This window comes from Brassica rapa, chromosome A09 (genome assembly GCF_000309985.2).
Source record: "Brassica rapa cultivar Chiifu-401-42 chromosome A09, CAAS_Brap_v3.01, whole genome shotgun sequence".
In the NCBI taxonomy this organism is placed as follows: domain Eukaryota; kingdom Viridiplantae; phylum Streptophyta; class Magnoliopsida; order Brassicales; family Brassicaceae; genus Brassica; species Brassica rapa.
The window spans coordinates 42,369,557-42,383,640 of NC_024803.2; the positions used below are offsets into that span (position 1 = coordinate 42,369,557).

At 38.0% G+C, this 14,084-nt stretch overlaps 4 protein-coding genes across 7 annotated transcripts; 2 read left to right on the forward strand and 2 right to left on the reverse strand.

The window, feature by feature from the left end:
* Positions 1–1,174: 1,174 nt before the first annotated feature.
* Positions 1,175–2,950, reverse strand: LOC103843085 (cytochrome P450 71B2). Its single transcript, XM_009119785.3, has 2 exons — positions 2,025–2,950; positions 1,175–1,931 (listed from the first exon to the last, which is right to left on the reverse strand). The coding sequence occupies exons 1-2, from the start codon at positions 2,916–2,918 to the stop codon at positions 1,299–1,301; spliced, it is 1,527 nt and encodes a 508-aa protein (XP_009118033.1). The 5' UTR covers positions 2,919–2,950; the 3' UTR covers positions 1,175–1,298.
* Positions 2,951–4,511: 1,561 nt separating this feature from the next.
* On the reverse strand, positions 4,512–6,817 carry LOC103843086 (proteasome subunit beta type-5-B). Its single transcript, XM_009119786.3, has 8 exons — positions 6,684–6,817; positions 6,362–6,491; positions 6,141–6,270; positions 5,821–5,927; positions 5,227–5,361; positions 5,048–5,151; positions 4,873–4,973; positions 4,512–4,784 (listed from the first exon to the last, which is right to left on the reverse strand). The coding sequence occupies exons 2-8, from the start codon at positions 6,479–6,481 to the stop codon at positions 4,657–4,659; spliced, it is 825 nt and encodes a 274-aa protein (XP_009118034.2). The 5' UTR covers positions 6,482–6,491; positions 6,684–6,817; the 3' UTR covers positions 4,512–4,656.
* A 188-nt stretch (positions 6,818–7,005) lies between these two features.
* LOC103843087 (coilin) lies at positions 7,006–10,170 on the forward strand. Its single transcript, XM_009119787.2, has 13 exons — positions 7,006–7,300; positions 7,388–7,452; positions 7,522–7,752; positions 7,829–8,002; positions 8,102–8,168; positions 8,374–8,451; positions 8,544–8,739; positions 8,806–8,846; positions 8,931–9,125; positions 9,206–9,277; positions 9,360–9,509; positions 9,596–9,737; positions 9,827–10,170. The coding sequence occupies exons 1-13, from the start codon at positions 7,103–7,105 to the stop codon at positions 10,006–10,008; spliced, it is 1,791 nt and encodes a 596-aa protein (XP_009118035.1). The 5' UTR covers positions 7,006–7,102; the 3' UTR covers positions 10,009–10,170.
* Positions 10,171–10,468: 298 nt separating this feature from the next.
* LOC103843088 (pentatricopeptide repeat-containing protein At1g12620) lies at positions 10,469–13,384 on the forward strand. 4 transcript variants are annotated; one of them, XM_033279016.1, is made up of 3 exons: positions 10,469–12,647; positions 13,057–13,069; positions 13,103–13,384. In XM_033279016.1, the coding sequence occupies exon 1, from the start codon at positions 10,566–10,568 to the stop codon at positions 12,516–12,518; it is 1,953 nt and encodes a 650-aa protein (XP_033134907.1). In that variant the 5' UTR covers positions 10,469–10,565; the 3' UTR covers positions 12,519–12,647; positions 13,057–13,069; positions 13,103–13,384. The 4 variants fall into 4 exon arrangements, with proteins under 4 accessions (XP_033134907.1, XP_009118036.2, XP_009118037.2 ...); XM_009119788.3 differs by lacking the exon at positions 13,057–13,069 and having other exon boundaries at positions 13,104–13,384; XM_009119789.3 differs by lacking the exon at positions 13,057–13,069 and having other exon boundaries at positions 10,469–13,006; positions 13,104–13,380.
* Positions 13,385–14,084: the final 700 nt, after the last annotated feature.

A 14,084-nucleotide genomic window follows, 5' to 3' on the forward strand; every position in this document is an offset into this window, starting at 1 on the left:
CTTTATCTTATTTATTTGTTTTTCCATTAGATATTTTCATAAAGGGCAATTATTGATTCGTCACATGAGTGTGGGAGTCGCTGTCGGTGATAATTCAACGTAATCGATTAAATAAGTAGTCATTTTGAATTTTGATTACCTAAGAACATTTCCATTAATGAGATACCTTTTAAAATATTTTACTAATATGGAGTATTAATTTTTGACATTATAAAATTAAATGTTTAACATATACAAACTTAGACAACTCCTACTATGACATGTATCACGAATATTTGGAAATTTATGAAGGAAAATTCATCCTATTTTCTCCTTTTTTTGGGTAATTTTATTATATTTTATATGGATGAAGTAGTATCTACTGAAAATTCGGTTTGCAATGGAGGTGGTCTAAAAGGTGCAAACTTATAAGTTGTATACCGCCATTTATTAACTAGAGACGTCAAATGGCTCCTTTCATATAAACTGAACCTCATGTAACTTTTTTATAAAACCTGGTATAACTTATTAGTGCACTAGCTATATTGAATTAACAATAATGATGATGTACTGTTCTATTCCTTTATGTTACTGTTGTTATTACTTACAAAGATGTTAGTTAGTTGTAGCTCTTGTATGTCTTGGTTTATATTTGCTGTCAAGACTCAAAAGTTAGTATATTGATCATTAAGAGAGTGAGAAAAACGATCACTACTTGCTAAAAATGGGGAATCAAGTGAAATGGCCTAACTGTCAAAGTTGGATTGGTCACGATCACTAAGGACAAGGAGACGGATACTCAACAAAGTGCAGATCTCCGAGTGGTTGGAAGTATATTTTCTTGAACAATAAGAGGAATACAAATATTCCCAATATGGTTTTGTTGGCGGTAGATATTGCTCGTATATCTAGACCACCTCACCAACGTAGATGCAACACTGCCTTAGTAACCGGATAGTGTTTTGCCTCTCCATGCCACTTGTGTGGAACGAAGACGTTCACTGTATTGTGATAATTCTGTTCCCATGCATGCATGTAGCCACTTGGATGGTATATGTAATGCTGTTCAGTCGGCATCTATTGGTCAAACATTATCTAACCTATTATATAATTCAACACTATTTAAGCTTTGAAAAACAGGTTAAATCATTTTTGAACGATGTAATGATGAACAAGGTATGAATATGACCGCAACTTTCTTTAGAAACGAATAAACTTTTATTATTTCTTGATATAGTATCTTTCAAACATCAATTCTTACACAAATACAACAATATCTGAAGAATCTTACCTTTCATGTTCATGATCTTTCCATGGTATTAAACTTCTTGGACTCCACATCCATAACGTCGAAGGGGTACAAGTTGAAGAGGTACTTTCTTGACAATGGAGAGAGTACCATATTCTTCCATATCAATGTCTCCAGTTTTCATCCCATCAGGCAATCCCCAATCGAAAAAGTAAAGCAAATTCATTAATCCTAACTCCACAGTAGCAGCTCCCATTGGCATCGCCGGACACATCCTTCGACCAGAACCAAATGGCAATAGCTCAAAATGTTGTCCTCTGAAATCTACAGAACTATTAGCAAAACGTTCAGGGATGAAATCTTCAGGGTCGGTCCAACGCTTGGGGTCACGTCCTATTGCCCATACATTAACTTGGATTTGCGTCTTCGGGGGAATATCATAGCCTTGGATCTTGATGTGAGACATTGTTTCTCTTGGGATTATAAACGGAAGTGGTGGATGTAATCTGAATGTTTCCTTGATTATGAGACTCAAGTATTCAACTTTTCCTAGATCATCTTCAGTGATTTTTTCCCTTTTGGCTCCCAAGGTGATTCGAATATTCTCTTGAGCTTTCTTCATCACTCTTGGGTTTCTAACGAGTTCTGTCATCGCCCAAATCATTGTTATAGAGCTTGTATCTATCCCCGCAAGAAACACATCCTGAAAATCACATGAAAAAACATATTAGACCTTATATTATATAGTTTTTAACATAATCAAGTGGTATAACATGACAATTTTTTAAAATTTTACCATGACGATTGCCTTTAGATTATCCATACTAGGCTTGAAAGAATCTGCATCCTCTTTATCAATCATATCTAACAACAAGGAAACAATATCCTTATTTTTTCTTCCTTCTGGCTTCAAGTGATCATCAATCACATGCTGATAAAAAGCATCAAGCTCTTTAAAGGCTCTGTTGATCTTCTTGTTTCTTCGAAACAACCAGTCTAAGAATCTTCCAGCCCCACCAGGGAAGAAGTCAGAGAAAGTGAAAGTCCCTAGAGCTATCGCTCCGTCGGTTACAAGCTCTTCAATCCTTTCTTGATCGATAACGAACCCGTCCACGTGGAAGTTCTGTCCTAAAGCTACTCTACAAATGATGCTTGCGGTGAGTGAAAAGAAGGTTTTGCTTAAATCTACAGGAGATTGTGTCAAAGCAGATTCCGATACCTTCTTCACCACGTAATCTACCTCTTCCTCTCTTATATACCTAAATGACTGAACCTTCTTGAGACTTAAAAGCTCGATGACCGCGATTTTTCGCATTTCCCGCCAGTAAGCACCGTACGGAGAGAATGAGATGTCTTTAAAGCCGTAAGAGAGTTTTCCTGTCCCGACCGTCTTTGGTCGGCTGCAACATTCCAAGTCGTGAGTTTTGAGAACCGCTTCAGCTGCTTCACTCGATGAGATGACAACCACTGGAACAAAGCCGAGTCGAAGAAGCATCACCGGTCCGTATTTGAGTGAGAGGTTATGGAAACATCTGTGAGGCAATCCTGAAAGATGATGCAAGTTCCCAATGATGGGAAGACTTGAAGGGCTAGGAGGAAGATTAAACTTTGAAGTTTTAAAATTCTTGAGATAGATTGTTGATACAAGAGTAAGAAGCAAAACCAAGAAGAAACAGAGCAAGATCTCCATTTTTTCTTTTTTTTTTTAAGCTGGTTCTTGGAGAGATGATAGTACAAAATCCAAAGTATCTTGTGTATATAATATAAGGCTACTAGATAGATGACCTAACAGACACGTTAGGTCTACAAAATCAAGTGGTTGAAATCAACTGTGTAAGAAAGTTGCTAAATTTGTGGAAACTATCTTCTTCAGCATTATAAATGACACAAAAGTCTAATCCATTAGAACTGGTTATGAGATATGATTGGTTGTTTGGATAATATGGCACTGGTTGATTGGATGGTGTATGAGCCAGGCTTCTTCTGCTATTCGATTATTAAAATATCCAATGATTTAACACAAAACTTGTTAAGAGTCTTCCTTCGACGTAGACTGATGTGCAAGTTTCATTCTTTTGCTTGTAGAATTCATTGTTCCTAAATATTTATTATCTATTTTCAGGTTCAGTCCAAAAAAAGAAGGATAATGTATTTTCAGTTTTTTTTTTTAATTTCCGGATTTTTTGTTTGTTTCGGATTTAGTGGGAAAATGCTACACTGAACGTATATATTTTGTGGCTGTTTCTCGAAGAGATGAAGTGAAAGGACGTTATGACGACATATTATTGCAAGTTGCAGTAGAGAAGCATAATCACTATCTTCTTTGGAATCATGAAGGCGACAAAAGCATAATCATATTAGCCGCCAAAAATGACTTGTGGTCCAAGCATCACTTATTTGTTAGAATTTGTTATGTTTGAAAACATCAAACGTTTGACAAAGATTCGAGGATAAGTTTTTCTTCTTCATTTTTCTCATGTCTTCCGTTCTTTTCTGTTATCCTCTCGTATTCTTTATCTGCGTTTTGTAGTTATAATGATTTATTTTGATCATTATTGGGTCATATCTTATAATTGACGAGCAGATGAATACTACGTCAGTGTGTGTGTTTGTCTACTCGGGTGATTCTGACCAGAATTTTTATAAGCTTTTGGTACTTGGTGGAACGGCAGTCTTCTCGTTAAATTCTGGATCCTTGTGGAATAACAGTTTTAGTGTTTAATTGATTTGCTTAACCTCTTCAACATTCCGGTAGCAGAGTGAAAACGGTAAAAGATCAAAGATCAAAAGCCCTCTCTGACTCGTCATGTTCCCCTTGGCTGGAACAACTACTCGGTAAGGAAGCTAGTCAGTAAAGTTTACACTTTGAAAATTAGTATAAAAACTAGTATGTTGGTTGGTACTATCTCAATCTTTAGTGAATTCTCTCTCTATACTTTTTTGAGCTTCTATGTCACGATTTTTTATAGTTTAGTTCTAACGAGTTGTTTGAACTTTGCCTTCTTATTCTTATGGCTTAAAAGTAAACAGTATTAAAAAAAATTCAGGAATAAGTTATTGTTGACTATACTATTACAGTTCGGTTTGGTCGGACCAGTTTTGTCTATATAGATTGCACATTAATCATCTAGATGCAAAGAATTAGAAAGTGTTTAGATGTGAACTTATGATCATGAACTGATATTTTTCAACCAAACATTTTCTTTATAATTATTCAACTTTTTTTTTTGTCAAACTATAATTATTCAACTTATGTTCCTAATTTTACGGTTGAAACAAAGACTGAAGAGTTGAAAAAGCTGTTTGAACAAAGTAAAGGGAGTATGTGTTTGCAGAAAATAAAAAGGAGAATCTTAATAGAGTGAACACCAGAGCTTAAGCTAAAGAAAGGGAGTGAATTGATTAGGAAGTAAAAGAAAGTCTTAGTTTTACTCGGCAGCTGCTTCCTCCATGACCTGTTCCGCAATGGCTGGTGGCACGGGGTAGTAGTGATAGTGTAGCTCCCCAACATCATCTCCTGACAGTTTCGTCCATCCATTAGGACCCACGTGGTACACTGATCACACGAGAAGAGACAAAATCTTATTTTATGAGCCAAAAATTCAGTATCTAGAAAATTTAGCATCACATCTGAGACTACTTACCGCTAGCAACACCACCACTGGCTCCATCACGGAATGTCGCATGATAGATTGATCTCCTTGCCAACTCGGAAGCTTCTTCAACTGACATATCGAACTTGTATCTAATGATAGAAGCAAGATTAGAATATGGTTTTAGCTATTGGGATTGGAACAAAAGAGATGAACATGTTCTTACCCGCTGTCTAGTACACCGTAAGCGTATGGCGAACCAGAACCAACTGAAAACCTGTCTCCCTTGAGCCTTCCTCCTTCGTTGTCGACATAGTATAGTCCAGGACCCTATCCAAGGAGAAGTTAGATTCTCAAGGGTGAGAAAAAAGAAGAAGATGAAGATATGAAGTTGGTTTCACTGACAGTTTCGTCCCATCCAGCAATCATGGTGCCGACGGAAAGTCCCATTCCACGGTATGAGTAGAGCATGTTTGCGAGAAGTTTTGAAGCTCCGGAAACAGAGATTCTCCTCTTGTTTGCCAGTTCATGTAGACGGCACTTGGATAGACAAATAAATCAAGAGATTAGCCATAGTTTCAACAAATGAAAACCAACATACAGCATAGGTAAACAATATCAACATGCCAAAATATTCTAAACAAAAGCTGAGTTATACCCACTCAAATGTAAAGCATCACTTTGCAGTTTGCATCATAAACCTTGATCTTTCTAAGCTTTTATAGTCATCAATTAAAGCTATTTTGTTATTCGGTATCTTAGTACAACAAAGGTAACTGAAGTATACTACTTACAACAATGGTTAGTTCCAGAACAAGGATGCTAAAGCCATTAACTATGTAGTAGAAAATGCATGCATTACCTAAAGAGATTCGTATAATTTTAAGGTCACAATAATACAACAAAAACCTTTCCAGTTATCCAACTTAAAATGAAGATAAGTCACAAGATCTAAACATCAGTTCACACCACAAAGGAAAAACAAATAGCGATAGGTACCTTAATACCAAGATTTCTGTGCCAGAATTGGCAGTCAGCAGCTCCTCCAGCCATTGTACCAAGCATATAAGGATTGATCTCAATAATCTTCTTCACAGATTGTGAGGCTAAATACAGAAAACCAATAAGAAACATCAGTAGCAATAATACAAACGCTTCCTTTCCTATACACTGCCTCACTACCATTGACCAACAGAAATTTACTTAACAATCCATCTCAAAACTAAGCCAACAAGAAGCTAACTTAATCTTCTGCCAGAGTCAACTATACGAAAAGCAAAGATATAAACTAAAGAGTAAAGTGAAGAAAGATAACATACAGATATATCCACCCATGCTAGCACGAGAATCAGCAGCGACCATGACACCTTCTTTGAAGATAAAAGCAAGTGTGGTTGTTCCTTTCGCAGGCTTCACCATCTGCACTGCTTCTTTCTGAAACCCATCAAACTGAAACCCCACACAAAAAACCAAATCACCAACATTGCTTCTCCTAAGAACCCAAAACAATTTCATCAAATCAACAAAATCAAAAAGTCACATCTGTAGTCCGGGGAAGATCAAACGAGGGCACGGTAGAAAACCCATCAAGCATATCGTTGCTTGAGCCGAATCCAATCGTAGGCATGGATGTCTCGAATCCACTAGTGTCAAGCTTCATTGTTAAAACCCTACAGAAATACAAGTACCCATCGATTATAGGACTATTCTAGTATGAGATAAACCAAACCCAGAAGTCAAGTAGAGAGCTTTCCTCTTAAAGAAACTCAAATCAGATCTAGCTAGAGATATAAACCCTAAGCCTTCATCGTTTAAAAGAAAAAACAACGATGCTACAGCTCGATTAGGGATCGTAAACATACCTTGACGAAGAAAAGTAATCAAATTGAAGCGAGAAGAAGAAGAAGATGAAGAAGCTCGAACTGACGAACGAAGACGAGAAAAAGGAATAGATCGTTTCTTGAGCACCGGGCAAACCACAGAGGAGCTAACTGGGCCGTGATGGGCCATCTAATTATTGGTGTTACTAAGTAACTGGGCCGTTTAATCTTTAAATTGTCTTTAAAGAAACCTCTTTGTGAACTAGAGTCTTAGCTCCAACATTGATATGAGGCTTTAAAAACCTCTTTCTGAGCTAGAGTGTTAGATTTGATCTTAATCTTCTCTCGCTTTCTCCTTCCTTCTCTTCTCCTTCTCGGAACTGAGACAAGGGTTTAAGGATTTCGAAAGGTCAAAACTTTGAGCGAAAGATCACCCTTTTCCTCTCTGAAACTCGTCTACAATGGCGGAAGAGACGGTGAGGATTCGTCTGGTCTTTGAGAATCAACGGATTTTGAGCAAACACCAGAAGAAGCAAGGGCTAAAGAGGAGCTGGGCTGTTCTGAATCCTAAACATCATCGAACAGTTTCAGAGTTTTCTAATCATATCCTCTACACATTTAGCCTCTTCGAAGCTTGTCCTCATGGCCTCTCTCTATATGTACGCCTGCTTCTCTGTGTGCCCTAATGTTCAATGTCAGACTTACATTCACTTATGGGAAGCTTTTATCTTTGATTGATTTTTCAGATGGATGGGTTCGTTTTGCCGCCGTTCGAGTCGAGCTGTGTGTTAAAGGATAAAGATATCGTTTGGTTAGTTTCACCATGTTTAGGTCTTGTAATGCATTTTTTGGTGTTAAAGTTTTCGTTTTTGTTTTGTAGTGTTAAGAGAAAGAAGGAACCTTTGTTGGAGATTGTTGAGGAAGACAGTGACGAGAATGTTTGTGCTGCGATTGAGATTGAAGAGAGGGCTCGGATATGTCCTGATGCAGTGCTTATTGGGAATGAGGAAACTGGAGGATATGAAAGTGAGTATGAGGAAGAGGAAGAGATTGTGCCGGAGAAGAAGACTTCAAAGAAACGTAAATCTTCGAGCAAAAGCCTAACTTCTAAGTAGGATCTTGACCAGAACGACTCTTACTCACATATATGTGTGTGTGTTGTTATTCACGTTTGATGATTTTTGTAGGAGGAAGAAGTGTAAGTTAGCTACTACTGAAGAAACTCCACTGGAAAGAGAAGACGCAGCTGTTGTGAACAAGAGCAATGATGTAAAGAAGAAGAAGAGGAAAACATTGGATGTACAGAGAGATGAAAATGATGAAGAGAATGATGCTAACGCCACCATGACCAAGTCAAAGAAGTAAGTGTATGTTTTTTTTCTTTTGTGTCAAAACTTGCTAGCAACTCATGAATTGTTTCTCACTGGTTGCTTCTCCATTGTCTTGCTTTCAAATTGCAGGTCCTCGCTTCAAGAAGAGAGCAATGAGCCTGACGAGCTGTGCAACATGTCTGCTGAAACTAAAAAGGTTCGAGTTTTACTTCATTGTCTCAAGGAACTAGAAAGACTTGTCTTGTGTTTGTTAGTATAAGGAAGAGTTAGTATTGTGTAAACTCCATGATGTACGTAGATACAGGGATTTGCTTGTTGTTTCATATGCTCCATTAGCTTCCTATCTGATTCTTCTTTGCGATAAGTAATGTGAAGCTAACTCTTCCTTATATTAATTTAAGACACCTAGTAGAAGTGCTCGGCGTAAAAAGGCTAAACGGCAATGGTTGAGAGAAAAGACAAAACAAGAGAAGGAAGAGGTTTGTCTTTAGATACTTCAATGATAAGACACATGTATCTATCACTCCTTTAAGCAACATTAATATCTTCTTTCTTGTTATACAATTTGCAGCTTCAACAGAACCAGATGCAGATGGTTGTAGCACCCAGCAAAAAGCCAGCTATCACTATAGACCACCAAGAAACCGAGGAAAATCACTCTGAAGCTCTCGAAAAGCAGCAGCCAGATGAACAAGTTGATGGCGTCAGGGATGAAGTAGTGGTTCCTGTTGAAGTGAGGCCAGGCCACATTCGTTTCAAGCCACTCGGTAAATTATTATACTGAACTTTCGTGCATTCTTTTGGCTCCTAACCGTTTCTAGCTTACTTTTCAGATGAATCAGATGAAGCTTTCCCTGAAACTGAACCTCCTGCGGTATGACTTACCCCTATCTTTTGTTTCCTTAAGCTTTTGCCGAATCTGAAATCTATAATATGATCATGACTTCATAATGTTTAGGAAAGTTTCTTGTGGAACGGGAACATGACGAAGAAGAAAGGCCAAAAATGGGGTACTGAGAAGACAGGATTTTCCAAACGATATGCTTGGGATTTGAATGATACTTATCATCAGACACAGCCCGCTGAGGCAGAGACACTTGCTAACGGTCAGATCGACTATGAACAGCTTGTGGCTTACACTGGCTCAGTAAAGGTTTGCTTAAATAGTATTCACCTTGAGTTATAGATTCAACATTTTTGTTCTCCTCATTCATGATTTGTTAAATGTTTCAGAAAGGAGATATTATTGCATACCGCCTCATTGAGCTAACATCATCTTGGACTCCTGAAGTTTCCTCCTTCCGAGTAAAGTTTATGACTCTCCTTTTTGAGCCTGTTGATCAATCAAAATACCTAAGCCGTTTACGTTATGTACATCTCCTGGTAGGTTGGAAAGATAAGCTACTATGATCCGGTCTCCAAGATGGTGACGTTAATGCCTGTTCAAGGATATCCAATTGAGAAGAAGATAGAAGAGGACGACGATTCATCGATGCAAGCTGACACATCTCTTTATAACGAAGATGGATCCTTAGAGGTATGGTTTACACTATGTCATGTTCTTTTAGTTGTTTGCTTGCTAAGCATCGGAGTTCTGATATAAGAAAGACTTTGCTTCTGCAGGTTGAGTTCTCTTCTCTGCTTGATGTCCGCAGCGTCAAAACTAGCAGCTCAGACGTGGTGGAAGTCGCCACCAAGCCTGACCAAGCAGCTACGAATCTAAAGCTGAGCACAAACAGCAACGGTTTGCAAACCACTGTGAAAGGTACTTGTCCAACAATCTTGACTCAGTCTAGTAGTATACTGACATGGAAACTTATCATACATTATCTTTGAACTTATGTTAAATATCAGAGAATGGAAAAGGGAACCCTTGGGAAGAGCTAAGTGAAGCTGTAAGTGCGAAAAAGGCAAAACTGTCTGAAGCCAACAATGGGTGGAACAAGAAAGGGAAGAGTTCAAGTGGAGGCTCGTGGAGGCGAGGTGGCGGAATTGGTCCTCTCATGAACTATCTAAGATCTCAGAAAGAAATATGAGCAATTAGATCATCACATCCTGATGTTTATCATCTTCTTCTTTTCGATCATTTTGGATTTGCAAAACTCAAGTCAAAAGAAGAGAACCCATTTTGTTTTGATGCTGTGTATGCATAGCTGAGTTTTTGTTAGGGAAAAGGACCTTTGATGTCTCTGTATTCATTCTAATGGTTAAATACCAAACAGAGGCTCGTTGATGCATTCAGTCGAACAAGGTGTGGGCGATATTGTCCTCGAGTTCTGTCTAGTGTCTACTCTAATTAATCTATTGAAGCGAGGTCGTTTTACTTGGTCGACATTACAAAAAAAAAAACAAATTAAAATCACATAAACAACGACCGACGAGACACGATACATACTTAAGAAATTTTTTAAAAAAAAAAAAAAAAGACAAGACACGAAATTTAATTGGACACGAAATTATCACCAAACCGGTCTTCTACTCTTCTTTCTTTTTGTTCTCTCTCTCCCACAAAGATTTTCAAAGCTCAGTCACTCAGAGAATCGAATCTTTGTGTGGCCTAAGAAGAAGAGGGCGATTCATTTGAAGCTCTAAGATGGTGTTGAGGACACAGAGATGGAATCGTCTTACTACTTTGAGATTGGTTCATCTCCGTTCAACTGAGACAGGTACTCTGAGAAATGCTGCTTTCTTCCAAAGCCCATACGACTTCTTCTTCTGCGTACAAGGCTTCTCTGGTCTCACCAGCGATAGAAAGATGTCTTCTTACAAAGAGAGATTGAGAAGTGGTCTCGTCGATATCAAGAAGGATGATGCTGTTGCTCTGTTTCAGTCCATGCTTCGGTCTCGTCCTCTTCCTACGGTCATTGATTTCAACAGATTGTTTGGTTTACTTGCCAGAACTAAACAGTACGATCTCGTGTTAGCTCTCTGCAAGCAAATGGAACTGAAAGGGATTGCGTATGACCTCTACACTCTCAACATTATGATCAATTGCTTCTGCAGGCGTCGGAAACTCGGTTTTGCTTTTTCCGCTATGGGGGAGATCTTCAAACTTGGGTATGAGCCTAACACAGTCACATTTAACACCCTCCTCAATGGCTTATGTCTCGAGGGCAGAGTCTTTGAAGCTGTGGAGTTAGTTGATTGTATGGTCCTAAGCCAACATGTACCAGATCTCATCACCCTCAACACTCTTGTCAATGGGCTTTGTCTCAAAGATAGAGTGTCTGAAGCAGTGGATTTAATAGCTCGAATGATGGCTAATGGATGTCAACCCAATCAGTTTACCTATGGTCCAATCTTGAACAGAATGTGTAAGTCTGGGAACACTGCCTCGGCCTTGGATCTGCTCAGGAAGATGGAACATAGAAAGATCAAGCCACACGTAGTCACATACACTATCATCATTGACAATCTTTGCAAAGATGGGAGACTCGACGATGCACTCAGCTTTTTCAGTGAAATGGAAACCAAAGGGATCAAAGCAAATGTCTTTACCTACAACTCTCTCATAGGAAGCTTCTGTAGTTTTGGCAGATGGGATGATGGTGCACAGTTGCTGAGGGATATGATTACAAGGAAAATCACCCCCAACGTTGTCACTTTCAGTGCTTTGATTGATAGTCTTGTTAAAGAGGGAAAGCTTACTGAGGCTAAAGACTTGTACAATGAGATGATCACAAGAGGCATAGAGCCTAACACCATTACATATAATTCTTTGATATATGGGCTGTGCAACGACAAGCGCTTAGATGAAGCCAACCAGATGATGGACCTGATGGTTAGCAAGGGATGCGATCCTGATATCGTGACTTTTAATGTCCTTATAAACGGATTTTGTAAGGCTAAACAGGTTGATGATGGTATGAGACTATTCCGAAAGATGTCTCTGAGAGGAATGATTGCAGATACAGTGACTTATAGCACTCTCATCCAAGGGTTTTGTCAATCAAGAAAACTTATTGTCGCCAAAAAAGTCTTCCAAGAGATGGTCTCTCAAGGTGTTCATCCTGGTATTATGACTTATGCTATTTTGCTGGATGGGTTGTGTGACAATGGCGAACTAGAAGAGGCTTTGGGAATACTTGATCAAATGCACAAGTGTAAGATGGAACTTGATATTGGTATATATAATATCATCATTCACGGGATGTGCAATGCAAATAAGGTCGATGATGCTTGGAGTTTGTTCTGTAGCCTACCTTCGAAAGGAGTGAAGCGTGATATTCAGTCATACAACATAATGTTGTCAGGATTATGTAAGAGGAGCTCATTGTCTGAAGCGGATGCATTGTTTAGAAAAATGAAGGAAGATGGGTATGAGCCAGATGGTTGTACGTACAATACACTTATCAGAGCACATCTTCGAGGTAATGACATAACAACTTCAGTTCAACTCATTGAAGAAATGAAGAGGTGTGGGTTCTCTTCAGATGCTTCCACCGTAAAGATTGTTATGGATATGTTATCGAGTGGTGAATTGGACAAAAGCTTTCTAAATATGCTTTCTGGTCCTTTTGGAGACAAATCATCATCGTTGGATTGAAATAAATCTTCTTGGAAGACGCTGGTGAGCCTTGTCGGAAGGGAGATGTGCACTTGCTAATTAATATGTCTTCTTAGAATGTTTGGATCTTATCCGCAAGAGACAAAGTCCCGGTTAATGGTTTCTGAGGTACTTGGGCTTAATAGTATAAAATTAAGTTTGTTTGCTTACATCTAAATTGATCTTGATGTCTTTTCCGTTTTATATTGCTTTCTTTCTTTCTGTTTTGTCATTGGTTCATTTTCAGTGTACAATGTTTGTCATCTTCGTTTGAGCATATGTGTATTGACAAATGCTCAAGCTTGATAAGCAGTAACACTTTTGGCACTTATTCCGTCTTAAAGTTTCAGGTGATGAGAGATCTGCAATGTGTTACTATGATCTGTTCAGACATCAATTACAACTAGTTTGGTTGTGCATGTCTTCATGGTTGGACCTTGGGAATTAATTACTAGTTGTGAAAGTCTAAGAGAAGTTAATTGTGAACAGTTAGTTTATCTTCTCGTGTGATTGAATCTTGTTTTCTTCTCTCTAATAGATTTATCAAAATGTATAGAATCATTGCTGATTGTGATCGTCCAACAGGAGGCTGGGAAGGAAAAAGGGACGGTGGTTACAGCTTGTGGTGAAGAAGAGGGAGAAACAACTTGGTTTGCCTTTTTTCTTTTGAACTGTGAGTTTGGTAATAGGATCACTTGTTGTCACTCAGGATGATAGTTATAATCGATTTCCAGTTGTAGATCGATTCGAGTTCTTGTGGGCGTTTGAAGACAGGTTTGAGATGTTCTAAAGTAGTATGTTGACTCCATTAAAAAAATGAATGATTGTGTTTTGATCACATACAATACATTCTTGAATTCAATGCTGCTTCTGATCTACTATCAAAAAACTCTGCAGTCCACACATGAAGCTAAATGAGAAAGCATGCTAAAGATTACAAAAACAACACTTGTGCTCGTAAGATCCAATCATATTGGAAACTATTTATAAAAAATATTGAAAACTAAATGAAAACACATTAATAAAAAAAAAAGAAAATAGTGTTCACAAATTTGTTGTTCTTTAAATTTTAATTTTATGTTTGAGGTTGACAAAAAAAATAAAATATGTTGTTTTATGTGTATCTTTTATTACAACGTGGAATCATATGAGTACATAAACAAAAAAAATTAATAAAATGATGGTCTTAAAACAATGACTCGTTTCCTCTTATTAAAGTCAACCGTCACCTTGCTAATACGTAGCGTAGACTACAACGCTCAAGCCATTACTTTACTCCTCCCTCACTGATAGGTTCGTGTACTACACTGTCCTACACGGCGCGTATGCTATCTCTTTCTCCGTCCATTGCTCCTCCTCGTTCCGGAGAACCTACAAAACAAACAGAAGGAATTAAAAAAATCCAACTTTTAATTAAATATTGGGCAATTGTCAATAATAGCACCTTTTGAAGTTTATATCTCAAAAATAGCACTAGAAGGAGAAAGTCACAAAAATGACATTCATTAAAGGGTAAAATATTCCTAATACCTTTGGTTTAAAATTAAATAAACAAACAAAAATAAA

What these genes read in the sequence shown, in the direction of transcription:
- LOC103843086 (XM_009119786.3), bottom strand. Translation starts at nt 6,481, where the DNA reads ATGAAGCTTGACACTAGTGGATTCGAGACATCCATGCCTACGATTGGA. An exon ending in ATCTTCCCCGGACTACAGAT is followed by an intron (nt 6,271 to 6,361) that starts GTGACTTTTTGA and finishes GTGGGGTTTCAG; the next exon opens with TTTGATGGGTTTCAGAAAGA. An exon ending in TAGCATGGGTGGATATATCT is followed by an intron (nt 5,928 to 6,140) that starts GTATGTTATCTT and finishes TTCTGTATTTAG; the next exon opens with CCTCACAATCTGTGAAGAAG.
- LOC103843087 (XM_009119787.2), top strand. Translation starts at nt 7,103, where the DNA reads ATGGCGGAAGAGACGGTGAGGATTCGTCTGGTCTTTGAGAATCAACGG. An exon ending in ACCATGACCAAGTCAAAGAA is followed by an intron (nt 8,003 to 8,101) that starts GTAAGTGTATGT and finishes TTCAAATTGCAG; the next exon opens with GTCCTCGCTTCAAGAAGAGA. An exon ending in CTTACACTGGCTCAGTAAAG is followed by an intron (nt 9,126 to 9,205) that starts GTTTGCTTAAAT and finishes TAAATGTTTCAG; the next exon opens with AAAGGAGATATTATTGCATA.
- LOC103843085 (XM_009119785.3), bottom strand. Translation starts at nt 2,918, where the DNA reads ATGGAGATCTTGCTCTGTTTCTTCTTGGTTTTGCTTCTTACTCTTGTA. An exon ending in ATCTAAAGGCAATCGTCATG is followed by an intron (nt 1,932 to 2,024) that starts GTAAAATTTTAA and finishes TGTGATTTTCAG; the next exon opens with GATGTGTTTCTTGCGGGGAT.
- LOC103843088 (XM_033279016.1), top strand. Translation starts at nt 10,566, where the DNA reads ATGGTGTTGAGGACACAGAGATGGAATCGTCTTACTACTTTGAGATTG.